The sequence below is a fragment of the Bradysia coprophila genome, unplaced genomic scaffold (assembly GCF_014529535.1).
Source record: "Bradysia coprophila strain Holo2 unplaced genomic scaffold, BU_Bcop_v1 contig_138, whole genome shotgun sequence".
In the NCBI taxonomy this organism is placed as follows: Eukaryota; Metazoa; Arthropoda; class Insecta; order Diptera; family Sciaridae; genus Bradysia; species Bradysia coprophila.
In genome coordinates this window covers 1,222,630-1,248,625 of record NW_023503409.1, presented here as the reverse complement: position 1 = coordinate 1,248,625, position 25,996 = coordinate 1,222,630, and the positions used below count along the sequence as shown (strand labels likewise).

Here is a 25,996-nt window from a genome sequence, read left to right as displayed (position 1 = left end):
AATTGATCAACTGTAGATGCCACCAACAAGTCAATGATATTCACAATGTCGATTGTGTTAGTCTTTCACATTTCTGTTTTTTTTTTCGGAGTGAATCAACTTGTTGCTCAAGCCGAGGCTCAAGCAAATATCAGAGCATATCAATTCGTTTAATTAAGTTGACGTGATACCTTATTTCGAGTTTCGGAATGCCAGCCTGAAAACATGTCCTCGCGACGTCCTGATAGCCTCTAATAGTAGACTCGAACTTCTTCAGTACGGAAGAACGATTGTTCCTTTCGCCGGTGCCTTTGTCGACAAAAAACATATTCTCCAGCATGACCAGCGCATATTCCCAGAACTCTGAGTGTATCGACATTGGCGTTACGGCACTCTTGAGGGAATCAACAGGGTACTTATCACAACCATTAATGCTGTCAAATAAGTCATTCACGAACAAAATGAAACGTGCAGTAGTGGCGAAATCTTCCGGCACCTTTCCATTATCCACACATTCTAGCATCACGGTTCCGCACGTGTTGCTGAACACTTGAGTCGCAACAGACACCTTCATTTTCAATTTGTTGGGCTTCAAGTGTTCATCTGTTAGCTTAGGTAACACGCTCCGTACAGCACGTATATCCATACGGTACAATTGGTTTATATCATCCCACGCCGCGATTTGAATTGAACCAGCATAATCTGCGCAGCCAGGTTGCCATCGTTCAGAAATAAAATGTGCGACATTTTTCACTTCGAAATTATTTCGAATCACCTTTATGAGGTGTGATGGATCGTATGTGTGTATTATCCTATGTCCGTTTACTTTGTACTGCAGTAATTGGCCAGTTTGTTGCGTTTGGTTCGCACGAGGATAAACCAATTCATTCACTGTGTTCGCGTTTACATTGCATGTGTCACACACAGAGAGAATCGGCTTCATTCCTTTAAAATAAGATAAAGAAATGCTCAGAAACAAACAAACTTATTGCAACAGATCAAGTTCATCTGACTTGATTTTCATTTGACCTAACCTGACCTGATATATTCTAAACTTAACCTGACCTGACCTGTTTCAGATTTAACCTGAAACGTGAATTGACCTATTCATTCGGATATTTTTTGTTAGTTTTCGTTACCGCTGAGTTTTAAAATAATGTCTTTCGTCCCGTGGCTCCATGCGTAACACATTTTTCAGGTTCAGGTCAAATCAGGTCAGGTGAAAATATATAAGATAGGTCCAGGTCCGATCAGGTTTCAGGTTATTCAGTTCAGGTTGACCTGACCTGTTCCGAGCCTTAAAATGACGAAAACGTCTTTACTTTTATAGTTACCTGTTGTGGATACTCGTTCTATCATTAACTTAACCAATTCGACCAATTCAAAGGACTTCACACCATTCGTATAAAAGTATCCGACGGACTGTTTGTAGGGTACCGCAATTCCACGCACCATAAAGGTCAATGCATGTGTCGCAAAAATGGGCACTTTTGGCTTGCACATTTCTACGAAACCCTCGATTTTGTCCATCGACTGACAGTAATCTAAGTGTTCGTTCAGAGACACTTCGTCCCAACCGAATGTGCAGTACTTGTCGCTTGCAGGCCAGTTTGTGACGATGTTTTTCACTGCAGCAAGAATTTTCTCGTCGACTCCGGATTTGAAAATCAATTGTGCGCTGTAGCGGCCCAATGTTCGTCTGGTCGGCAGACAGGACCATTTTTCATTGAAGCGATATGCTTTTGGCCCCTGCTTATACATCGCTAAGCACAGACTTTTCTGCTTGGGTGTGTAACGTCGACCGTGTTTCGAGCGTCCACAGTTCTTCAATTGCATGTCAACGAACTCCAGCAGTTGTTCATTGAACTTCGTCTTTAAATAGTTCAAAACTGTGGAGTCGTTGATCTTGTTTTCTTTTACTCTCTGCTGCAGTTCCTTGACACGACGTTTGTAATAACTTAACTTACTCGACCGTGGTACGTTCTGGAATCGAAATAAAAAAATCTACGTAATACAGGAGAAGACGATAAACATAGGTGTTCTGAACTAAAAATTTCAGGTTGCAGAAATGGTCTACTACATTCCTTCGATCGGGCGGCTGTGGTGTTTGTTGTTATGCACTAGCATCTACAATATACTTCCTACTTTCTGTATCATTTTGTAGAAGTCAGTGCACTTCACTCCACCTCGGCCTACGTCCGTGCACCACACTGTGCCGCGGCACACCACGCCACATCTCGGTGCACCCGAGGTCGGTATACCAAGGAACACCTTACCTTAAGGAATCCCAAGTGTTTAGAAAACACACGTGATTAAAAATCGCAGATGAACAAGAATTCCCGGGATTAAGAATTCTATAAGATTATGATTTCCCAGTGACTTAAAATGACTAGGTGATTAAGATTCACGGCTGATTAAGAATGCAGCACATTGTGCGGCTGAAAGTAATTTTATTGAAAATTTGTTGCATAGAGTCCAGGTATCAGTTAAACGCAAAAAAAAATTGTAATAGCGCCTCGCAAATGAGAACCCAGATATAGCCCTATTTCATTTCTCAAGTATCATACGTTAAAGAGGGACCATTTCGAAGATAGATTACAGGTAATTCGAATGTTAAAACTAACACATTGCAACTGCCGTATGCTTGCAGTAACTTCAAAATTAACAAATATTTTGATGTAGTAGATTTGTCAAGAATTCATTTTTTTGCTTTAAAGTAAAATTTGGACTCTAAAAAATTGGTGGAATTGATGGTACGTTTCTGTCATTATTTATTTCCGATCATATTCGGTATGTACTGATAGCAGTGCCGGACTGGCTATCTAGACTACCACTAGAGGCACTTCGGGTAAAAGGCCGTTCGGGAATCGCCCGAATTCCCAGTGTGGGAGTTTGTTCGATTGTGAAAATTCTTATTTTCTCAACTCAGTGAGTCGATGTTAAATTTTATTTCCACTGTTTTTTTCTTGACCTTTGATGGTTTCGATTTTTACGATAATTAGGTCCATCGGTTAAGAACTCAACTTGATCAGATATTTTCAAAATAAAAAGTTTAAATAATCTCAAGATAAAACGGTTAAATTATATCATCTATCAATGAATCGATTTATAGAATTTCGTTTTAAAGCTAATGTACAACAAAGCTGATGTTTTCAACACCAGTAGCTTGAAATGTCCATCTAACATCACCTTGGTGCTGATTCAAATAACATGGATTACTTGACGGGGAGCTATATCTCAAGTATTTATTATATGAATGTGAAGCTGAATGACAAACATATTTTCGATTTAAACCAATTACAATTCTTCTATAGTTTCAAGACACCTACTGGTTTGATTACCTATGGTATTCTGTCTAATTAAAAGAAAAATCGTAGACACACAAGACGATCACATTTATTGAATAAAATACAAGACGACACATAACAAGACTGCACATGACACCAAACATATACACAAACCATTGTTATCGAGGCTTTAGGGCTTGATTTGGAGCGATTGGCAGTTTGACGAGCACTTTTCTGTTGATTTACTGGGTGCTTTACGGATATCACCTCAATCTCATTCACCTGTTGATCGTTGGAAACAAAACGAAACATAACAAGACTGCACCGACACCAAACGGACACACAAACCGTGACTTCTGTAACTTTGGAGCAGTTGTCGGTCTGTCGATCACTGTTCTCTTGATTTACGGGGTGATTTCCGGATATCCCATCAACCACATGTACGTCGCTGTCGATCTCATTCACCTGTTGATCGTTGGAAACGAAACGAAACATAGTAAGACCGCACCGACACCAAACGTACACACAAACCGTGACTTCTGTAACTTTGGAGCAGTTGGCGGTCTGACGAGCAGTCTTCTGATGATTTCTTAGCTCCTCCTCGGATATCAATTTGACCACATTTACGGCTTTGTCGGTATCATCAACCTGTTCGTCCGGTTTCGTCAATTTGTTCTAAGGTTTTTCAAGCGTTATTAGTTGATCATTGTATTTCTAATGACCTCGCAAAAACATACCGTTGCCAGTGAACGCTGATGTTGTGAACCATATGCTATCGCTGAAGCTGGTGGAACCTAGATTCAACTTGGAGTCATACAGGATCACACAAAATCAAATCAAATGCTGGTAACTTACGACAGTTTCATTGGGCAGGAACAGACTCGGCAAGCAATCTGGTTTCACCACAATCTGTCCTTTTCCGTTCTTGGTCAAGTCTGACCCGTCGAAATGCTTTCTGCAAACTTTGTAATACGAATTCGCCAATTTGTTGGCATTCAACCGTTCAACCAAATGGAAAGCTTTCGTTGCAGCAATCCATTTTTCGGCCCTCAACTTATTTGTTGGAAAACTATGAAAATTATTGTTTCCAACAGTTTCGCAACCTTTTACGCAGCACTGTAGCACCATTTCGATAATTTTTTCAGAAGTTTTCACAAATAATTATGAAAAAACGTTTTCGCGTCGTTAGCCGTGGTGCTGTTTAAAAATTTTCAATTAAAAACAAATGAAACCGTCAGTTGTACGCGATGAAGTTAGCTCCGCGTTTTATATATGCGTGTGTGTGTGTCGAAGTAGCACAAAATAAAACAATGGACTGACAAATCCTCGAAGAGCGCGTATGTACAAGAACAAATTCTATTTCATTCACTGACGTTAAAGGCTAGTACACAGTGTTTATATGTAAAATAAAAAATCAACCCTCAAACAAAAGTGATCATAGTCGACAACTTCGAAATAGTGTACTATTTTGTATGAAATCAACGTACTGCAAGTAAAAGTGCTTCTAATGACAGCTTCCAAATGGAGTAAATTTAGTATGAAAGTTTGTTCCAATTTTTTTACAGTGCAAAAAATGGTTCGATACACTGTCGAGCTTGAGTACTCTATTAAGAGTACTACTCATGCTTGAAGTGAGTTGATGAAATGGTTTTTTACAATGTTTTACACAAGGCAAATATATAGACGGTTAAAATGGTTGACTTGACTATGATTTGCTTGTGTTTCACAAAATATTGGTCACAAAACAGATGGTCCAGATTTCTAGGCAATTTTATGTTTTTAAAGAAAGCGATAGATGGCGTTTGTATCGAAGTTTCGTGCCACCGTACATCTGATTCGGTTATATATATGGCATTACCTCCGCCCTTTTGCAAGCGTGTTACAGTGTTACACACTGTCAAGTTCCAGTACTCAATTTAGAGTCTCACTCATGCTTGAAGTGCGTTAACACTCTGCAAAATAATTGAAAAAATCAAGGTATAGTGTGGAGGCAATGTCATACATATCGCTCTCATGACAAAGTGAAGTATTTCCAAAATCAACATGAAATTTCTTTTCGTTTGATTTGTTCGAACCATCGATATAAGTAATATACTGTAGAACACGAAGAACGAAATTTTGAAAATATAGCACACATACAAGTGCAAAAAATACGAATCACAACACAAAACGAAGAGAAAAAGGAAATTGAGAAATGCAGAGTTTCAATTATTTTCAAATATTTGTATGACATTATTTCGCGCGCTTTCTCAAAACGTAAGTTACGTTACACCCGTTACACATATACATCCATGTGATCTTTCCGCATAAAGCGCATAAAGTTACTTTTTCATGCTTCGGGGCCGAAAATGAGGGCAATTTTTCGAATTTTCTCGGATTTCCGGCCCTCTGCATGAAAACTTACATGTGCACCTGTTTGGGACGGTTGATTTAAGGCACTTTCGCTTGTAAGCCTCACTTCGTTCGGCCTACAATCCGCGAAATTGCCTAAAATCAATCGTCCAAAACAGGTACACAAATAACCATGACATTACTTATCTACCCTATATTATATCGATGATTCGAACAAACCAAACGAAAAAAAAAATTCGATCAATATTTTCCCTACACGTTTTTCAATCAGACTTGGGACTGACTTTGACCGTGTTAAAAAATTAAGGGGAGGGATTCTTTTAAAAAACGACCTGCCGCAATCGGACGCATTTTAAAGTGGACTTTTTGATGTGTTTATAGATAGGTATTAGTACCTAGAGGTACAAAATATTTTTTTGAAAATTCTTCGATTTTTGTATGGCTAGCGAGAGGTGATAAAAAACCGAAAACCAAAATTGGAAGATAATTGAATGTACTTTCGGGGCAAATAGTCGATCATGGGGGGTAGAACCAAAGTGCTTTGGTAGAACGCAACCCTAACGAGTTACGAGCAGTTGAAAGTATGGGTAAAAGTTTGATTATTTAGGCGAACTTGTGACGGTTCCTGTTCATCCGAAAAACAACAAAAACATCAAAAAACTGTTTCCCGTAATTGGTACTGGTCTTAGCTTTCGAATGACACCACATATGCTTGGGTACTGGTATGATGACAGCAAGCTTGACGTGCAAATACAGCACTCATCTATTCACTCGTGATTTGCATACATCGTTTCCGCTACCGTTTCCACTCATCATTAGGAATCCTTCCCTTCAGAGCGGTGAGGTTATGGCGACCCATATTCGCCGCTGCTTGACCTTGACCTTGCAATAATAATCCTCACGATTATTATTCTCAAAAGAACTTATAATTCTCTGTTAATTCAATTTTATTATACGCGCAAAGCGTAAAATATTTTCATTGTTAAACAAAATACAAAATTCTTTTCAAATTTGATGTATAGAAGAAATGTTCTTATATGATGATGAGGATGAGCAATCAATTGTACGGAAAAAGTATATGTCTTCGACACTTGGAATCGGAAAACCATTTTAAATGAACGTTCGTTAGAACTTCGGAGGATTTTTTGGATCGAACAGACTCTTATCATACATTTCCTTGAACGAAGTCTTATTTTGGCGAATTTTCTCAGCAAGCATACGTCTGGTATCCGTTCCATAAAGCCCGTTCTGTCTCAAAGCTTGTCGTTCAGCCATTGTCATCTGACCCAAAATGTTTCTTGGATACGTTGCCGAATTACTCGCATCAAATGTGGGTACCTTTGCATTACCCTTCAAAAGACCCTTGCTCTTCCACACTTTTCCGACTTCTCGATGTGCGGTTGTATGAACGCCTCTATTCAATAATATGCTGATTCCTTGACCTTTTTTGATACCAAATTGACGATTGTATGCATTCGCCACGGAGTGATGAGCATGCACTTGCATGGTGCTTTGTTTTGTCAGTGTTGAGTAGCGACCCACTCCTGAGACGCGACCTATGGACACATAGTTTCGATTCAATTGAAAATTTAAAGATTTTCTAATTAAATTCTTGTTTTACCGCTGGCTTGAATCCCTTTTGTAACCACACTAGCAGCTTTGGCCAGCCTAAAAGCTTGAAATGTTCCTCGAAGCAGTCTTCCGCCAACTGCGAACAATCGACCAAGAGGCAATAGAGTGACAACAGTCAATCCGACGTCTACCCAATTAACTCTAGGATTCACTGAAACTCCTCCATAAATGCGTGGAGGTTTGACCAGTCGAGGTTTGTGTATTTTACGTCTCTTCTTGCTGCCGGATGTTTGCGCAGTACCGTCTGAAAGATCAAGCATAAAATTTAACGAATTTACCAGCAGGGTTTTTGTTTTGATTTGAAATTACCTTTAGCAGCAGCACTGCTGGGTATGTCATTTTCCACAGGCACTGCTTCGCTTTGGACTGTATCATCATACTTTCCGAGAACTTCAATTTTTTTCGCCGTTTCGGTGGGTTCGATGGTACTAACAGCCGTGGTGGTCGACTGCTCAACACAAAGAGCTGGCACATCCTTTTCACATGGAAGTTGTAAGTTTTGCTTCGCTTGAATGCTTACAGCACCAGACTGATGTAAATTTCTCCGCTCTACATCTGCAGAACCTTTTTTGTCATTTTCATCGTCGACTTCATTAAAGTATTCAATGTCCGATTCATCGGACAATAGAGGTGGTTCAACAGGACAAGCAAATTCTTTGCAAAATGTTGCAGGCACCCAGCTACATTCACCGTAGTTTTTCATTTCAACAATGCCGTTGTGGTCTTTAGGTACGATTATTCCGCCCTCTTCCAGACCAGAAGCTAACATTCGCATTGATTTTAAGTGTGCCTGAATTTGGCCATCAATACAGAGTCGTTGCAAGGTTGATGTATCTGTTGGGTTGCGATCGAACCATCCCCGGATGTATTGTTTCAAAGAATCTGGCGGTATTTCGAAGCATCGCCCCAACTCATTAGCACAAAACTGAAAGCGACTGATGTCTGCCTCCATTAAGTTGTTGCGAATGGCTTGTTTAACTCTGTCAATTTCTCCTGGTGCAACTAGAAATTCCTTACCAAGGACATTATTTTTGCGTAATACTTCCGTTAAATCCATTTTTACTTTTTCTTCGGTGTAAATTGGATGTGGTGGATTCCGTTCTCGATCTCTAAAGCTGGTAATGGTTGTCTCAACACAGTGATTGATACTTTTAAGAATCTCACTGCTTTCATCTCTCGTTGTAAGAGCATCAATTGATGTACGGCTATTACCAAGAACCGCTCCCAAATGTTTACGGATTGCCCCAATTTTTGCCAATTCTTTCAATCGGAGGAGTACAGGAAAATATTTGCCGATCTCGTCATAATGTTTCGTGAACGCTCGTGCAAATTGATTTTCAGCACTGTCAAGTATTTGCTTTTCTTCTACATCCTTATATTTACCATCAGGTCCTCTCGTTAGCACGTGTGTGTTAACCTTTACCGTGACATGACCAAAGATATGCTTTGAGGCTTCCTGGACAGAGCCTTCGCCCTTTTTACACTCTATTGACTCTATCTGAATCCAAAAGCGATTAGCTTTTGGACTGAAATTGATGGGGTTGCGGTGACGTTCCAGTATTGGGATCAGCAGTGATTGCAAATGCGGCGGAAGTCTTTGCATAAAACCATCTTTTATCGGTCTGAGATCAAATGGAGCTAGAGTATTGATTTCCACTCCCGTTGTAAATTCTTTCAACAATAAATCTGCATGGAGTAAAGTATGCAGGTAATCGGTGCCTTTCAACGAATGAGGCCAATAGGAAAATTCTTGGAATGGATGCGAATTCAACGATGGATCGGGACTTTCTAGAGTGAAAAATGCATCGTCAATGCAATTTTCAAATATTTCTGCTAAATCGTTCGTCGAGAACAATTTCGGAACGCCTGTTTGTCCCCGATCAAAATAAATTTCAAACGCGCCAGTTGTTGAATTCAATTCGTAGCCGGTGCAGGATGAGAAAACATCACTTTCGGGATATTCATCGAAATTTAAATCGAATTCTTCGTTGTTCTTCCAGCCGCTGTCTGTGGTTCGGATTAAAGGCCAGCCCATATTACGTTCTACCTCAGCAATGTCCCATTCTTTGGCATTGAGTAGGCTCATCATTGCTGCAAGTCTTGATTCATGTAATTCGATTGGCTTATCAGGCCTATTCCAACCGAGCCACACGCTGTCGAACTGATAGTAGTTGTATAGATGGTCCGGAAAATAGTCTGGATAATGCAGCGAGTTGACTTTGGCTTCGATAAATGCATTTTGAAATGCGTTTGTCCAATTCTCGAGAATTAGTTGATCAGAAAGGGCAATAGAGCATGGATACATTATCAAGGGATTTACTTTCTGCAATGTCCAAACTTTATTGACAGATGCCTTGAACGCTGATGGAATTATTTCTGTATCACAAATGTCTGGGTTTTCCAGTGACGGCTTTTCAGTCGATAGACATTTGGCCAATGCCGTAACGGAAGCAAGAAGTGCTGAAGCAATGAAACGATGAACGGAAATACTCATGTAAGGTCCCCCATATAGCGACGCTACTTGCGATGTTAATGAACATTGCTTTTCGATGACTTTCGAATAAGCGTACACAGTCGCTTTGTCGTTGTTGCTATCGAGACACTCCATTTCTTTCAACAAATAGCAAACTGCTTGCTGGTTGCAACTTATTAAAAAGCGAGACTGACCCGATGCCACGGATAGATCGAAGTAAGCCAAAGCCTTTTTGAAGTAGGAATCCTTAAAACGTACGGCGATCGCATCTTCATTCTTCAATGCCACTCTTAAATTGCCCGTGGGAGCATATAATCTGCCCAATTTGATTTGGCCAGGAGTTGCTGGATCTATTGGCGATAAAAATGAGGGGAAACGTTGAACGTTTGTAACTTCACCGGAATTGACAAGCGTGGACTTTAAATCAACCAATTCACTCCGGGCGTTAATGCGAAGACTGTGATGAAATATTGGATCCGCACAGAGCTCGGCGGCCATGTTGACAATTTGTCCGGAGATTTGTCGATTCGAGCAGGTAGCGGCTAATTTCACGGTTTCCTGGAAAATATCTGCTGCTGATGTAACTTCTCCTCTCTGCTTAGCCACGGTCCCTTCAATTAGTAATATGGCAACCTTGTAATCGCCCGTTATTCCCGTTAAATCGTAATCTTCGTGCTTTTCGTTAATGAAGATTTCGACTGGATTTACCGTGCGACAATTGACAAGTTTCAAGATCTCGAGAAGACTGTCATGATTTACATTGTTCATTGCTTCCTTAATTGCATCGTAAAATAAATTTTGTTCCCATGACACAAACTCATCCCAAGTGTCGCTGTTAAGCAGTTCTGGCAAGTAATGCAGCGAAGCCAATGCCATTTTGTACGACGACAAATCCGTTTCTTTCATGAATTTTCGTCGGAAAATGTCTTGAATCGTTTCAGATGAACTGAATTGGTCAATGTAGGATGCCAGCAGAAACTTACATGCATAAACGAGAGAATAATCATCATTGTCAAATACTTTGATGATGATCGAAAGTAATATTTGGAAGACATCGTGCTCATCATCATCGCCAACAGTTGAAAGAATTGTAACAGCTTCATGGTAGAGGTTCAACGCTCTGTTCCTTTCCGTCATTTTGAGAGCTTTGTCTGCCGCACTTAGCAGTACATCAATGTCCTTGGAGTCGAATGTGGGCAATTTGTCGTGCGGTTCCAATTTTTTTAGCAGAAAATCAAAAATTTTTGGAAATTCAACATCGTTGGCATCATCTTTTTCATTTCCAATTATCTCGTCGATGTATGGCTCCAGCACATTGTCGAAATGGTCATCCTCGGAAACAAACAATTTGTCGCAGATCTTGCAATAGAAAGCGTCATTATCTTCTCTGATCGGTGCATGGTCGTTAATTATTTCATCCAGAATTTTTGTCAATGAATCCTGAATATTGTTATTAAACACCAAGCCACCGAATTCATCTTTCCACTTTGCTATGTCTTTCAGGATGTCATCAGACGTTTTCTTTGGACACGGAAGCTTTGCGAGACGATTACCGAATGACCCATTCTGAAATTGGACTGTGGCATCTGAGTAGTCTCTCGTTGAATCGTATACTCGACGCAATTCTTTGTCGAGAAGAATTCGCTTGATTTCATTGAGCAGAAGACATGTTGTGAGATCGCCATCTTTGTCCGTATGATGTTTGAGTTGGAGCCGTCGGTAATTTTTTCTTATTTCGGCTTCTGTTGCCCAAGGTGGCACTCCAAGAAATCCGTAGTAGTCAACATTCAGAAATACTCTTTTTGTCCGATTGTTCATTTTCACTTCGATGCTGGGAAAAGTCTGTAAATAAAATTTTCAATGGCGAATTTTTAGCAAAATATGTCAACACTGAAGGTAACACAAAAACACACGAAACCCAAGTTTGAGGTGAAATTGTAGTGAATTTACTGTATATCGATACACATACGTACAACATGTTGTAAATACATCTATAGGCGACATACGAAACTCACCCAGAACTTAGGTTCCAGAAAGTTTGTGATCCGCTGAGCTTTTGGTGTTAATATACTTTGATTTTTAGTACAATGACACTCTAGATATGTGAGCTCTCAACCAATTTTTTTTTGTATTACAATTGTTTCATTTTGTTGGAAGATTATAGATATTCCATCCTCAACTTATCGGAGGCTAACAACAAATACATAGCGGTTTTGTATTAGAAATGAAAAGAACTGGAGATTTTGGACATCAAAATTTCGAATTTAATATTTGCCAACGCACTTCAAGCAAAAGTTCGTTTAACGACAGCTGCCAAATACAGTACCATTTTGTATGAAAAAAAAAATCCAGATTTTTTTACAGTGCCAAAAATTGTTCGATACACTGTCTAGTTTCAGTACCCTATTTAGAGTACCACTCATGCTTGAAGTGCGTTGTTGCTTAATAGGTTTCTTCCAAGGTGAAATGAAATGTTAAACCGTCATCCATAGAGCCATAACCTCAACACTATTAACAATGCAATTGTCAAAATAACAAAGAATATAAGTTGGGGTTTGGTTCTATGGATGACATCGGTCAACGAATTGCATCGGCTCATTTTGTTCGGCTTAACCGTTGCTTGGAAGAAACCTATGCTATGCTACACACTACCGAATAGTGTAATTATACCTATTGTACACACTGTAATAGCAAAGCTGTGTTAATAGCAAAGTTCTGAAAGAACCTTGTGTATAATACTATTATACACAAGGTTCTTTCAGAACTTTGCTATTGTTACGGACCGACTATTATACTATAATAGTCGGTCCGTAACAAAAAAAAACGTAGCTTCTGTTTATATACTTTGGCTTCTGCTAGCACGGCTATTGTTTATCCTTTTCATTTCGAGCACATGTTATTATGTGACATGAATTCACTTAGAATTCTTATTGATTGTAAGCTAAGTTATGTTGTTTTCGATTAAACTTACGTTTAATGTTTGCTTACTTACTTTAATGTTTAAAATATCGCAGCACTTTTCTGTTCTGATTTTATGTGAAACTTCTTTAGATTATTCATACGACTCAACTTAAAAGAAAAAGCGAATTTCACCATACTCTTCAGTTGGACGAAACTAATGACGTAAATGTCAATGAAAGTAGATAAGTAGGTATGGCCAGTCCATATCCATATCTATTTACTTTCATTGGAAAATGTGTGATAATTAATCGGAACTAACTTCGCAATGTCGATATAATGAAACTGTTAAAAGCAGTAACTGAGTGCGTTGCATTCTCGGTTTCATTACTTGAAATGGATTCTTTCAGAACCTTGTATTAATCAATGAAAGTAAATAGATAGGTATGGTTAAACGTTCAAATTTGTTCTAGCCGGAGCACATACGGATTTGCATGGCGCACTTATCTACTTTCATTGGTATTAATCAAAGTTCTGAAAGAACATTAGTGTATGGAAATTAAATGGGACATTCGATATTTTTAACGTTGCGAATCGGCAACGGACTATTATTATATGTATGATTAAGTGTTACGTTACATAGAAAGCGAATAAAGAAAAAATCATCTTGTCCTGCTGCGGATTTGAACACGGGACCTCTCGATTATGAGTCGAGAGCTCTAACGCCAAAGCCACGGGATCAGACAAAACACTGCATAGAAGGCTGTACACATTTTGTTGAATTCGTTCTGCCTAGGAGGCTGGAAGGCCACCTTTCAGGTTTACACTTTTTTCTTTTTCGGACGTGACGAACGGAGCTTGACGGAGTTTTTTTTAACGAGAGTGAGTCTGGATTTGTGCGGTGGTATGCGTTTTGTTGTTGTTTGAATGCTGTCCTTGTGTGAATTTTTACTCATATTTTGGGGCTACGTTTTTGGGAATGTTTCATAGTAGCTTTCTTTGACGCCCGATTTTCCATCGATGGCAATTACTTATGTAAACTTTCTAACGCTATAGTTCAATTGAAAGATTTACTGCTGTCTTGTGTAAGAGGCTAGTTCTATGTCTCTATGTCGAAACAGCCTTCTTTTTCTTCATTCTTTCACTTAACGTGAGCCATGGGTTATTTTTATTTTGAGTTTCATTTTGATAGGCATTTCAGCTCTGGAATAAAATGAAAGTCGCCGGCTCGCTTTGGTTTACTTCAGGTTATACTCTTCACTGAGTATATAGAAGTAAAACTTTTAGTCCGATCACTAACGGCATAGTACAATCTCTTTCAGAATCTTAGCATTAATGAACTAAATGAATGAAAACCCCAAGGTAAATGGGCGGAGGTAATGCCATATGCCATTCGTGCCGAATCAGATGTGCAGTGGCACGAAAGCTCGCTATAAACGCCATCTCTCCCTTTCGATAAGATCACAAAATTGCTTAGAAACTTGGGCCCTCTGTTTTGTGATAGGCACATCATTTTGTGAAACACACGTAAATCATAGTCAACCACTTTTAAAAAAGGTGTCATTAGCATCGAACTATAGATCATCTTCAAGGCCGTTTGAAATGCCATCCACGTTAAAAAAATTCATACAAATGAATGAATGAACGAAACATTTAACGAAACTTAAGTGAGTTTACGTGTGAAAGTATAGCATCTTGAAGATGACATATTGTGCTAGGCCTTGCGTCTTAATGGCATTACCTCCGCTCAAATGTTTACCTTGGAAAACCCCAAGGTACGGAAAGTCTGAAGATATGGAGTTTGCATTAAACTTTCATGCCACTGCATATCTGATTCGGTTATAATATCAATGAAAGTAGATAAGTAGGTATGGCCAGTCCATACAAGTCGGAGCACATACGGATTTGCATGGCGCCACCTCAAACTAACTCATTTCTAGTGGAAATTTGCACTAGAAATGAGTTCGTTTGAGGTGGCGCCATGCAAATCCGTAGGTGCTCCAGCTAGAACAAATTTGAACGTTTGGCCATACCTATCTATTTACTTTCATTGTATAGTATGACATTACCTTATATGACATTTTGGTGAATTTGGCCGAATAGTCGACCTAAAATCCAGTTGTTTTGGTGGTCAACAATTGTTTATATGGAAAGGGTACACTCATGCTTGAAACTTGGGTTTCGTAAAGTTTGGTATCCGCTGAGAATTGGCATCACCATCAATGTTTACATACTTTGATTTATAGTACCATTCATGCTTGAAGTGCGTTGATCCTTTCCTTTTTCATAACGCTAAACACAAGGCTGCAGCAAAACAGTACATAAAATGTACTGTATCTCAGAGGAGTATGAGAAGGCCTCGAACTGAACCAAATTATCAAACGCGACTCGATTTTCTTAAAATCACTCACATAGGATGATACAGCAGAATACAGCGTTGATACCGCTAGTGGACAGTACTTCCGACGACTAAGAAATATATTTCCAATTTGGTAGTACTGTTTACTGGCACCATTACTTATTCATTCAGATTTGTTGAAGTGGATGATAATAAGGCAAATAAGGCCACTAATGTGGCACCTGGTACTTATTTGTTTAATAATAAAACACTTCATAAAATAAAATTTTTATTTAAAAATATCGTTGTCGTATTTTTGAACAAGTTTTGCGTTTCTCCACTTCATTGGGAATGTGTGTTTACGATTTTTTTAGATTCTGGCTGTATAAATTGCCAAAACGGAAAATAACTTACTTACTTAACTAACTGAACAAAGCTATGACTTATTCTAGACAGCATTGAATTTAGGTGAAACGACCACAGGGTTTTTCTGAAAAGTAGGTTGCGAATGCGAGATTTCACTGAGCCTTCTGTTAAATGGGTTATTGTGTGAGGTGTGTGTGTTAGTAACTTAGTACAATAATGCGATAGTTGAGGCCTGGCCACAGAGTGTAACTCTATGGGCCTGGACGTTCAGGAATAGTTATTTGTGGACTTGCTTTGAGTGATTGATTTGAGGTAATTTCGCGATCAGAGCGAGGTCTAAAAGCGAAAGTGGTCTCAGATCAATCGTCCTAAACAGTTACACATGTATTCATGCAATAGGGGCGAAAACCAGAAAAAAACCCAAACATTGCCCTCATTTTCGGTCCCGAAGCATGAAAAAAATTCGCCTTGAAGTGACATGGATCAATAATACATCTAATTGACATTGAGTTTGTTGAGCGGTTGACTTTCGGCCGACTCATCATCTACTGTCACCTTTTCAATTTCCTTCTTCGTGTCATCATCGCCGTACAGGTCTAAATTTTTGCCATAGTGCCACACCAATAGGTCGAACAAAAAAGCCAGGAAAAGAAAGAGTGCAGATGCTGCATGTAAATGTTGGCGGAATTGGATTGGGTTGTACAGTTGGCAGTCGCCTCTTCTTCCACATTTGTAATTCCAAATCATGCACGTGTTGTCAATGAGACGACCGTAAATGATTGGACCGGGTATTAGGGCGAACAGACTTATCGCAAAGAGCGATAATCCCTGAGAAAACGATTTATCTCGTTTCTCTACGGCACTAAAAACATGTCTTCAGTAAGCATCACAAATTGATTAGTTCTACTATAGCAAAAACTTACCGGAAACTGAGTAGAACGTTTCCGATTCTTCCTGTTGAGCCGATAAGACCAGAGATACTTGAAACTATTGCGAAAATATAGTAGCCGGACTTACAGTCACTTGAACACGAGGAAGGTGCAACAATTCGTTGCGTCTGTTGAAAATTTCGTTTGACTGACTCTCCTGTTGCAACATTATCTTGATCGTATTGACTATTATCGTATGTATTATGTAGACCATGCGCATCGATAGAACCATCATGAAGTCCTGGCGATATAAACAGATTTGATCCTTTAATCGTTTCGTTGTATGCATCGTAATCCGAGCATGAGCAATCTGTATACAAATTAGCTTCTTTGTCGAATGCTTTGCATCCAGCGTGGCACGGCGAAAAGTATGTGATACCGGCAGTTTGATCACACACAGGACTATACGGAATATCGTCACACTTGCAATTAGTGTTACATGAAGACATTGTTCCATTAACTACTAACGATGCATCACCATTGCATCCAATTTGTGTGTACACTATTTGCGAAGAAGTTGAGATCAATGCAATTATCGCATTCCACAGGAAGAGGTATTTTGGTGGCGGTTTGTATTTCGATATAATGTAGCCAGATGATAAGATTCCAACTGTGATTCCGAAAATGGTAGCTGGTCCAGTAAGGATCGATCCGCCATGAGCGGATGTATTGAATTGAACCTCCATTACGCGGCCTATAAATGTGATGTAGATGGTCGCACTGAGAATGTAGAATATGGCCGCAATATTGTTGAAAATTATTAACTTATTTTTCAATAAACGCATCAACGCGGCTGGGAAATCTGCAAAATACCACACATAATATTAGTCGATCAATATTGTCAACAGGTGAATGATATAGTGATAACGCAGAGGCCATCACTTTCCCAGTAATAGCCGGACGCCATCCTTAATCATTTTTCCGATTAGTCCTTACCATATATGAAGGAGAGACTCCTTCATATATGTCCTTACTTTTCCATTCAACTTTCTCGTGCGCATCATCGTTTCTCTCTGTGACAACGCCACTATGATAACCTCCTTTTTCATCGTCACTCCCATTTTTGACTTTCATCTTTTTCCTTTTCGGTAAATGTTTTGGGAATAATCCAATTAAAATAGCAATTAGCAACTGGAGTGTACCAAACAAATTCCACCCGAGCCAATAGGCTCCAAGCCACTGCGGACTCTAAAAGTTCGTAAGTTACAAAATGATTCATTTTTGCTAAAAAAAAAGAAAATCCTCACATTTCTTTGAATAGTTGGCGTATATCGCGGGTCTATGTAAACGTTCATTATAAAATAGGACAAAGCGAACCCAATTAATGGACCACACATACGCATTCCAAATGCGTATCCCAACATTAGAGGAGTGTTCCGTTGCTTAGTATTGTCGTCTAAGTACGATTGACCAAGCGAAAAATACAAAGTGTTGCCAATTCCAAGCACAAATTGTGACATAAATATTAAAACCAACGGCAAATAGGTGAATACTTCATGCCCTTCCTCACAGTCATCATGTTGTCTCGAATTATTCGAACAAAATTTGCTATTTGTGTTTTCAATCGGTCTAGACTGAAGAGGATTTGAAACGTTCTACAATTCGTTAAGAACCATTTGGAAACAGTTATGTCAAAAAAACACGAATATTAAATTCTAGAACTGTACCCGATCGTAGATGTATTCTTTGGTTAAAAAGAGTGCATCTTCTCCCGCTCCATAAATATAGTGTGGCAGTGCCAACATATAACATGACAGTGCACCTAAAACAACACCCCATGCTATCCACCTTGGTCGATTTTGTTGGCCACCGAAATACGTTAGAAATAATGACAACATTATTTGTGATATCTCATTGCCACTCAACATGATTCCTATAAACATTTACAAATTTGATTTCAACCACGGCAGAGTAAAATAAACCAGGCAGGAGCGGCTCATTTTTGAAACGTCAAATAATGGACCTAATACACTGTATGAAAATGAACTCAAATGAACACTGACATAAATTGAAAAATTTTATTCGCAAAAATTGTAGGGCTACTAGATGATTCAGGTCCCTAGTCAAATCAGCGCTCCTGCCTGGTTAACTTTACTCTGTCGTGATTTCAACTGTCTCTCGACTATAATGATAAAGGTGAACCAATAATCAAATCGAAACAAATACGTGTCTGCAATGAAAACGATGAATGGGTAAATATTTGTTTCTCATTGTTTATCTATTCACCAATCAATAGGCTTCGTTGTTTTCATCAAGTACAGAAATAGTCTTAAACTAAGTAAATTGACGATAATTTCTGGGCGAATGTTTTCACTCACAAATGTCTGATCTGAATCAATAGATTCAAAATTGCATCTGCATCCTCGATGCTACTAAGGCCATACATGCAGTGGGTTGTATCGACGTTATTTCTTATCAAGTTAATTTCAAAAGCACTTCACAATTTTATAACAAACAGACTCACCTGTTGTTTGGCTGGGTATTTTAAAACGTTTTTCAATGGTTGTTAATGTGAGAGCGAAATACAAAGTGCTGGCCGACTGAACGGTTCCCAATATACCGTACACAATCATGAACCATCGTAGGTTCGCGAATCTCCGTAAAAACTTTGGGTGCCAACAATCAGCACCACAACTATCCATTGTGATATTAATCTATTAATATTCAATTACTGGCATGTGCAACTGAGTATTTTATGCAAACTCATTGGTGATTTAGATGTAGAGCTTTGATTTGGATGTAAAATAAATTATTGAAACACGATTTTAGAATCAAGGATTATAGACCCATTTGATTCAACCTTTAATCAAGATTCGTCTCACCGAGAACTTCCTATAGTTTTGATTTTTCTGATCGACTGAATGATACCAATTCCAATCAGCTATTAACTGAGTCTACGAAATATGAAGACAAAAAATGTTTATCTGTGTACGGCAGTGGCACTTGAATGATAACATGATTGGAGTTTGGACAATTCATAGTACGGGTACTTGTTTAATTCATCAGTGCATTGTGAAATCCTTGGGTAAAGTTCGAAAACGGACGGTGTCGGTTCAACAATCTTGGAGTTCTCAGAAGAAACCTTTTCCTTGACGAACGAGCGAATCGAGTGCCGTAGTTCACACAACTTTAATTATTACTGAAGACAAACTCCATTTTTTAACATGGGCAATTTATAGACAATAGTACTTTAATGTGAACATTAGATGTTTACAGAGGATTAAGACAAACTTCTACTTTTTCTAATTCCATTTTCGTGTTCAACAAAATTACATTTGAAATTAATCAATAAATCATTAACATTACAATAACTATTGGGAAGTTCAGACTCTCAAGCGATCTGAGCCACCCAACAGATGGAACGTAGTTCTAAATAGAAGATTTATCATTGTATGCTACGTTAATGTTTGTAAATATTTGTTTTGGCAAGTATGAAACGAGCCGAAGGCGAGTGGGGTATTCATACGAGCCAAAAGACACATTTACAAACCTAACACATTTTTACTAAGTGTATTTTCACTGTCGAAAACTGTGATGTAAAGTTATAAAAATACTCGACAAAGTTGTCAAGTCAACTTAACTTAAAAATATATTTCTTAAAGCTATTTTCTTCATTCCACTAGAAAAAATCATAAGTAAAATCATAACGAAAAAAACCAACAAATTTGGAACTTCAAAAGAAACTGATTGTATGTATATCTGAAGTGGAATGAAGAAAATAACTTAAAAAAATTGTTAAAAAACTAGAACAAAAACCTAAAAAAAATTCAATAATAAAGGTATTCAAGTAAATTCAAGTTGTTGAAAGTTTTTATAGTGCATTTTTCACTGTCTTTTTTATAATGAAACAATTCACAAATTTTATACTTAACATAATTTACACCTACGTGTTAGTTAAAGTAAAAATGACTCTAAACTTTGATGAAACGAAATACTCTCTTAAGAAGTTTAAAAAAAACTTGCTCAAATTGATACACTCTTGTAAATGACCTGGCAATTTACTAAAATATCTCGTTTCTTTGAAGGTGATCGGGAAGTTTTTAGCTTACAAACTCAAAACTGTGCAACGATGAATTGTTCTTTGACTTACAAGCGAATATGTTTGATTCAGTTCTCACCAACATGTTGAAAAATAAACAATCAATAGTTTTCGCTGTGATTTTACTCATCACTAATTTTAATTTACAAAAAATTTCTTCTGAAATATTATGTGACCGACGATATTTGAACGATGAGATCAGAATCGACGGTAAAGTTGTGATAGTGACTGGTGGCACGGGTGGATTGGGATTAGAAACGGCTCGAAATCTAGCTGCACGGGGTGGGACAATATATATTGCATCTCGTGATGAAAAGAAAGGAAACGATACCGTCGAAAGTATTCGACGTTCAACTGGAAATAATAACGTTCACTTCATCAGACTTGACTTGGGATCACTGAAATCAGTGCAATATTTTAGTGAAACGTTCCATGAAAGGGAAAATCGACTTGATGTTCTTATTAACAATGCAGCAATTGCAACTGGGACCTACCAGAGGACAGAAGATGGTTTTGAAACGGACATGGGTGTCAATCATCTCGGTCACTTTTTACTCACCAATCTACTTTTGGACCTTTTGAGAGTTTCTGCACCGAGTAGAATACTCGTTGTCAGTTCATTTGGTCACCGATTTGGAGAAATATCGAGAACCAACTTAAATAGTGAAATGTTTTATCCGGGCTTTTTGCTAGCATACACCAACAGCAAACTGGCGAATATTCTCTTCACTCGAGAATTGTCAAGAAGACTTCAAAACTCCAATATAACTGCAAACTGTTTGGATCCTGGCTTTTCAATGTCCGCTTTAGCGCAACATTTACCACCCGCTTTCCGAATAATAACTGAAATTGTTCAACGACTTTTCGGCCGCAGTCCCGAACATGCATCTGAAACTCACGTAATGCTGGCAGTAGATCCAAGTGTGAGCAAGGTGTCTGGGAAATATTTTTTGGATTGCATTGAAGAGCAGCCATCAATTTTGGCAACAGACGACTCCAATGCTCTGTGGTTATGGGAAGCTAGTGCAAAGCTGACGAAATTGGATCAATATCTCATGACACATTCGACTAAAGTAAACCCACACTTTGCAATTGACGGATCATAAAGGATGAAGGGCAGCTTCTGGGGCTGCTAACGGAACGATCAAGTCTATAGAAGTTTCTTTGGAAAGGAAGTTTTAGGTATGCAATTTCGTTGAAGTGATGCTATTCTTATAGGACAAAAAAAGATCGATTCAGTGCTCGCCAACATGTTCAAAATTAAAAAGTCAAAATTGTAAAAAAAGGAAGTAAGAGAGGAGAAAAACGAATACAAAATTGTTCGCTTCACTTTATTTGAAAATGTTCATTTTTTACCTAATTCTTAGAGAAAAGAATTGAAAAATAACTCTTTGATAAATGACCTAATCATTTTCGAAAGATAGAATCGTAGAGGCATATGAAAATCCTTTGTTACCTTGAATTGAAACGAAACATTTTGGTGGAAATACTATCAATTTTCGTTCATTCAAAAATATTTTCTACATTTCGATGTACCACAAAGACACTGTTGCATGTCACTCAACTTACTTTTCACGTCACCATAGTCAAAACATAATTCTTCTCCAGCAAATATGTCTTTTCGTGCAAAGATGGCTAATTTCGGAACGGGCCCGTCAATCCGAACACTAAGAATTTCACAGTTCGGATCACAGCTGTGATTTAAATATCGGCCAATGTTACTCTTAATACCCGCGTCGATGAATGTCTGAATGCCCTGGGACGTAGTACTGCCGTGACTTGTAGGATATTCATTTAAACAAATCAAATAATTTTTTAGTTTTCGATCTCGATTCCGTACATTTCGATTTAATGCCTCACTTTCCGTTAACACTTCACCAGCATATTCGCAAATAAAGCCACCCTCTGGGATACATTGTTCCGTGGTCAGCGCAAATTGATTGCTGAGTCTCGTTGCTTTTACAATTTTTAATTTTTTTCTCGGTCCCAGTTGAACTCGTCGATTTGTACAAAAATTGAGTGAACAGGAACATTGGCCATTGCATTCGTACAGCAGGTCTTTCACATTTCTTTGTTTGTTTAAAATCAACTCAGTTGTGTTGGAGTCTCCAGCGAATGTCGAGTAACATCCTCCGTGATAACATGTCTGGTAATCTCTGCAGTTTTCCGTTGTCCCGACACAGTTACAATGCGAGTCGTAGAATGAGTTGTAAAGATTTGAAAGGTCTTCAAACGATTTACTTATTCCATGAGACGGTTTTTCCATTAGGACATTTTCAATTATGTATTCAGCACTATCATCTGCGTGTTCGTAATCGTCGTCAAGTTCACAAAATCTTCCGTGAGATTGATGTTCGTCCTTCACTATATTGTTCATGTACATGGTATGCATCAGGACTGTTTTTGTCGAATTTCTTAATCGTGTGAATCAACTGGATAGATAGTTCCAACTGTTTTTGTTTATATTTTTCTATCTTCTTCTTATTTTAAAATTGTGTCGTATTGGTCATTAATATACCAAACAACTTGAGAAGACCATTATGGGCATTGTAAAAAATTGCCCTCTGAATGAGCGCGGGAGTAATTCATTTATGGACAGAAAACGGAGTTAGTTAAAATCCAAAAAATAATTCCTAACAGTGCTACAGCCTTTACATGAATATCGTCTATAGTCAATTAAAACATTGATTATATGATCGGTGGATGTCTTCAACTTCGACAGAAAACAAAAGAAGATTTTTTATGTCAAAATGAATCTGTCAAAATTCATAATCAAAATAGAAGTCACATTCAGTTCAAAAGGAGTGCAATTTGTTTATCGTCAAAACCAAAACAATGGACATTAAAATTGCCTCGACGGAGGCAACCTCGACGGAGGCTATACACTTTGAGAATAAACGTAAAATGATATTCGATTGCTTGAACGAAGCCTCGGAGAAACTGGTCGGAACGACACTGGAACAAAAATCAAGCCCCGAAACACGACGAAGGACCACACACGACCAGCAAGATCGTCGAATAAAGAAGTTTAATGGAAAAGAAAGTATATTCAAGCGGCCTGTAGCACCGATTGCCAAATGCCTGAAACCCAGGCAAGCTCCCGATTATCAGGTATTCATCATAATATAGAACTACGCCACAGACCGAGGAATCTAAAAATCAATTTTTTCGTTCGCAGGTGAATCCTCACAAATGGAAAAGGTATTCGTTAAGTGATGCTGATATATCAGACAAGTCAAATACATCAGCAGCCTTTGCATTTCTAAAGGAAATCGAAGATCGGAAGTCTTCAACAAGTGACTTGGATGATGAGGACGATGATAAACAAGGAGACAAAATAGTATTCAATGTTAGGAAGCGAGTACACAGCGGTGCACAGTTCAATAAATCCGCACATTTGAGAGCCATCGCTCAAGACGAGTCCGTTGATCCAGCCATCGACTTGCCGAAGATGAAAGGATCTAAAGTCGTAATGCCAGAATATGTGATTGGTCAGAAGAGAGACAGGAAAAAAGCGACGGGCAAAAGTACAGATGGAGCAGAGAAGAGATCTTCGGAAAAATTGAAGTTGAATCATTTATTCGAGGACGAGGACGAGGAGTGAGTGCAGTGCGGACGCGAGAGCATCAGATTTGAGGTGAAAGGTTTTCGTTTAATGTTACTTTATTATGTATAACGAATAAAAAGCTGAAGCTCTACTACACAATGTCGACACTAGAATTTTGTTATGAGATCGTGGAGTAAATTTTGGATGATTTTGTCGCTTTCATTTTACAAGACCACATTTTGTTGTTTTGGTTGTTTCAACGCAACTACAAAATATTTGGTAAAAATCTCTGAGAGATTGAGACATCTGTAGAATCATAAAAATTCATTTTAAAAATTGAGGTCACGTAGTTGCAAGGAATGTGAGTTATACAGATCTTGTCCTGAAGAGGACGGAAGAGAATTTTTTAAAAGTTTTTAATTTTTTCTAGACACTAAACAAGTCTAGATATTAAAGTATCTAAGAGAACACTAGCAATAGTTCATAATTTTCTTTTTTTGTCTTCGTTGTCGACAATAGATTAGTACATTCGAGGGACTATTGTATGGAATTTTTAGGTTTTTTGGTTTACTGTTTTTTTTTTGTATTTTGCATGTATTTTTATATGGCGAAATCAGAAACGCAAGTAAAACAAGGTTTTCAAAATTCCGTGTGTGTAGAATTATCAGCAAATATTCCTATAAATTTCTACAAATTGTACTAAATCGAAGATTCTAAAAATAGAATTTGTTAAATAGATTATCAAATACAAAATATAGATTTCGGTTTTTTTATAGAGATACAGTCAATTTTCAGCATAAATTTGATTCAGCTGTTTTTCAGCTGATCCACACATACAATCAAAACTGGTTTTCCTTGTTAATACGGTTGAAGCTGCTACACGCACGCGCATGATAGTGGTAAAACCGTATAAAGACGTATAAACGGTTGTGATTGTTTGTATGGATCAGTTGAAAAACAGCTGAAGCTAATTTATGCTGAAAATTGACTGCCTTTGACTGTATCATCATTTCTCTAATTCTCTCAAATGCCATTTGAAATAACATGCAAAATGAGAGAATACAGAAAAAAGATGAAAACGATGATGTCTCTTAAAATTTTGAAATATATTTTTCTCCGACTGTAGAAATGTTTCTTTTTTTTTTTAAGAAAATAGTGCTCCGCAACTCTTTTCGAACAAATAAAATTTGATAGTTTCACATTTTTCCCTGAGATTTATCCATTCAGCTTTTTATCAGTGACCGTTTTTTCCTGAAGACATACATGTACATAGATGTCTGATATTTGAACTATATCACACAATCGTCATCAGTCAAAAATCTGTGAACTGTAACGTCAGAACAAACATAAACTTGAAACATCAAAATAAAATATTCTGAATTAATTATAAGATTCAGGCGTTCCTTTAATTCGTACTTTGTTTGTATGAGATAGTATGGAAACCACTGCGGCGGTTCGTTTCTTATTCAGCACTTTTGCATATTCACCGCTCGCATATCACTTTCTACAGCTCGACAGAAATTGCATTATATTCGTTCATTCCGTCGCGTACGATCAACCGTATCATACTCGTTTAGCGTAAGCAAATTTATTTGGAATAGCTACTGCCCGTCAGATGTCGCTAGCTGTCGATACGTTCTTGGACAATGGGTGTGCCACGCGGCTTCGTACACAATAGAGAAAAATTTCTTTCACTTTTGTGCAAATCGTCTCTTTTACCGGAATTCGTTCGAATTCAAAGTTCCTTTTTCAATTAACTCGCGACACTTTCCGTGAATAAACGTATTCTTGAACTATGCGTAAATGTCCGTAAATTGAAATCCCGATTGCTGTGCAATCTCAATTCGTCCCCGAAACAAACCGGTCACTCGCGTTTTACTTTCGATAAAACTTTCGATATTGACTTTCGACGCGGATTAACTTGTTCGAACGCGGGGTCACCAATGCGTGTTCAGATCACGTCGGGGTCACCAATGCGGAGTACGACTCCGTAAATGAAACTCACGGATCAACTTAACAATTAATTTATTTCGCTAAATTTGCTTACGCTAAACGAGTATGATACGGTTGATCGTACGCGACGGAATGAACGAATATAATGCAATTTCTGTCGAGCTGTAGAAAGTGATATGCGAGCGGTGAATATGCAAAAGTGC

General features: G+C 38.2%; 6 protein-coding genes and 1 long non-coding RNA gene across 13 annotated transcripts; 2 read left to right on the top strand and 5 right to left on the bottom strand.

The window, feature by feature from the left end:
* Positions 1-3,333: 3,333 nt before the first annotated feature.
* Positions 3,334-4,554, bottom strand: LOC119073311. Of its 3 annotated transcripts, none has more exons than XM_037178699.1 (4): positions 4,122-4,554; positions 4,004-4,060; positions 3,615-3,941; positions 3,334-3,548 (listed from the first exon to the last, which is right to left on the bottom strand). In XM_037178699.1, exons 1-4 carry the CDS (start codon positions 4,392-4,394, stop codon positions 3,339-3,341), a joined length of 867 nt encoding a protein of 288 aa, XP_037034594.1. In that variant the 5' UTR covers positions 4,395-4,554; the 3' UTR covers positions 3,334-3,338. The 3 variants fall into 3 exon arrangements, with proteins under 3 accessions (XP_037034594.1, XP_037034595.1, XP_037034593.1); XM_037178700.1 differs by having other exon boundaries at positions 3,334-3,731; positions 3,798-3,941; XM_037178698.1 differs by having other exon boundaries at positions 3,334-3,941.
* A 2,041-nt stretch (positions 4,555-6,595) lies between these two features.
* Positions 6,596-12,863, bottom strand: LOC119073310. 4 transcript variants are annotated; one of them, XM_037178693.1, is made up of 5 exons: positions 12,716-12,862; positions 7,560-11,567; positions 7,240-7,494; positions 6,701-7,174; positions 6,596-6,642 (listed from the first exon to the last, which is right to left on the bottom strand). In XM_037178693.1, the coding sequence occupies exons 2-4, from the start codon at positions 11,539-11,541 to the stop codon at positions 6,744-6,746; spliced, it is 4,668 nt and encodes a 1,555-aa protein (XP_037034588.1). In that variant the 5' UTR covers positions 11,542-11,567; positions 12,716-12,862; the 3' UTR covers positions 6,596-6,642; positions 6,701-6,743. The 4 variants fall into 4 exon arrangements, with proteins under 4 accessions (XP_037034588.1, XP_037034591.1, XP_037034589.1 ...); XM_037178696.1 differs by lacking the exon at positions 6,596-6,642 and having other exon boundaries at positions 6,650-7,174; positions 7,560-9,171; positions 9,235-11,567; XM_037178694.1 differs by lacking the exon at positions 6,596-6,642 and having other exon boundaries at positions 6,650-7,174; positions 7,560-11,565.
* A 1,285-nt stretch (positions 12,864-14,148) lies between these two features.
* On the bottom strand, positions 14,149-14,371 carry LOC119073309. The gene is made up of 2 exons (XR_005087027.1): positions 14,328-14,371; positions 14,149-14,195 (listed from the first exon to the last, which is right to left on the bottom strand). It is a non-coding gene; the product is annotated as an uncharacterized LOC119073309 (long non-coding RNA).
* A 953-nt stretch (positions 14,372-15,324) lies between these two features.
* Positions 15,325-19,145, bottom strand: LOC119073308 (solute carrier organic anion transporter family member 74D-like). 2 transcript variants are annotated; one of them, XM_037178691.1, is made up of 7 exons: positions 19,055-19,145; positions 18,719-18,980; positions 17,922-18,127; positions 17,502-17,849; positions 17,229-17,442; positions 16,249-17,056; positions 15,325-16,187 (listed from the first exon to the last, which is right to left on the bottom strand). In XM_037178691.1, exons 2-7 carry the CDS (start codon positions 18,894-18,896, stop codon positions 15,821-15,823), a joined length of 2,121 nt encoding a protein of 706 aa, XP_037034586.1. In that variant the 5' UTR covers positions 18,897-18,980; positions 19,055-19,145; the 3' UTR covers positions 15,325-15,820. The 2 variants fall into 2 exon arrangements, with proteins under 2 accessions (XP_037034586.1, XP_037034587.1); XM_037178692.1 differs by having other exon boundaries at positions 18,719-19,131.
* A 1,231-nt stretch (positions 19,146-20,376) lies between these two features.
* LOC119073307 (retinol dehydrogenase 12-like) lies at positions 20,377-21,414 on the top strand. The gene has a single exon (XM_037178689.1). The coding sequence runs from the start codon at positions 20,377-20,379 to the stop codon at positions 21,397-21,399; it is 1,023 nt and encodes a 340-aa protein (XP_037034584.1). The 3' UTR covers positions 21,400-21,414.
* Positions 21,415-21,604: 190 nt separating this feature from the next.
* On the bottom strand, positions 21,605-22,757 carry LOC119073306 (probable histone-lysine N-methyltransferase set-23). The gene has a single exon (XM_037178688.1). It carries the CDS (start codon positions 22,683-22,685, stop codon positions 21,801-21,803), a length of 885 nt encoding a protein of 294 aa, XP_037034583.1. The 5' UTR covers positions 22,686-22,757; the 3' UTR covers positions 21,605-21,800.
* Positions 22,758-23,035: 278 nt separating this feature from the next.
* LOC119073305 (protein TSSC4) lies at positions 23,036-23,999 on the top strand. Its single transcript, XM_037178687.1, has 2 exons — positions 23,036-23,404; positions 23,472-23,999. Exons 1-2 carry the CDS (start codon positions 23,129-23,131, stop codon positions 23,895-23,897), a joined length of 702 nt encoding a protein of 233 aa, XP_037034582.1. The 5' UTR covers positions 23,036-23,128; the 3' UTR covers positions 23,898-23,999.
* The last annotated feature ends 1,997 nt before the right edge of the window (positions 24,000-25,996 follow it).

Excerpts from the sequence above, each read along its gene's own strand:
- LOC119073306 (XM_037178688.1), bottom strand. The coding sequence starts at position 22,685 with ATGCATACCATGTACATGAACAATATAGTGAAGGACGAACATCAATCT.
- LOC119073310 (XM_037178693.1), bottom strand. The coding sequence starts at position 11,541 with ATGAACAATCGGACAAAAAGAGTATTTCTGAATGTTGACTACTACGGA. Across the intron at positions 7,495-7,559 it reads CAGCAGTGCTGCTGCTAAAG|ACGGTACTGCGCAAACATCC; the intron begins GTAATTTCAAAT and ends TTGATCTTTCAG. Across the intron at positions 7,175-7,239 it reads AAAAGGGATTCAAGCCAGCG|GTCGCGTCTCAGGAGTGGGT; the intron begins GTAAAACAAGAA and ends ATGTGTCCATAG.
- LOC119073308 (XM_037178691.1), bottom strand. The coding sequence starts at position 18,896 with ATGGATAGTTGTGGTGCTGATTGTTGGCACCCAAAGTTTTTACGGAGA. Across the intron at positions 17,443-17,501 it reads CGCCAACTATTCAAAGAAAT|AGTCCGCAGTGGCTTGGAGC; the intron begins GTGAGGATTTTC and ends ACGAACTTTTAG. Across the intron at positions 16,188-16,248 it reads AACGTTCTACTCAGTTTCCG|TGCCGTAGAGAAACGAGATA; the intron begins GTAAGTTTTTGC and ends ACATGTTTTTAG.
- LOC119073311 (XM_037178698.1), bottom strand. The coding sequence starts at position 4,394 with ATGGTGCTACAGTGCTGCGTAAAAGGTTGCGAAACTGTTGGAAACAAT. Across the intron at positions 4,061-4,121 it reads TCCTGCCCAATGAAACTGTC|GTTCCACCAGCTTCAGCGAT; the intron begins GTAAGTTACCAG and ends AGTTGAATCTAG. Across the intron at positions 3,942-4,003 it reads ATCAGCGTTCACTGGCAACG|AACAAATTGACGAAACCGGA; the intron begins GTATGTTTTTGC and ends GAAAAACCTTAG.
- LOC119073305 (XM_037178687.1), top strand. The coding sequence starts at position 23,129 with ATGGACATTAAAATTGCCTCGACGGAGGCAACCTCGACGGAGGCTATA. Across the intron at positions 23,405-23,471 it reads GGCAAGCTCCCGATTATCAG|GTGAATCCTCACAAATGGAA; the intron begins GTATTCATCATA and ends TTTCGTTCGCAG.
- LOC119073307 (XM_037178689.1), top strand. The coding sequence starts at position 20,377 with ATGTTGAAAAATAAACAATCAATAGTTTTCGCTGTGATTTTACTCATC.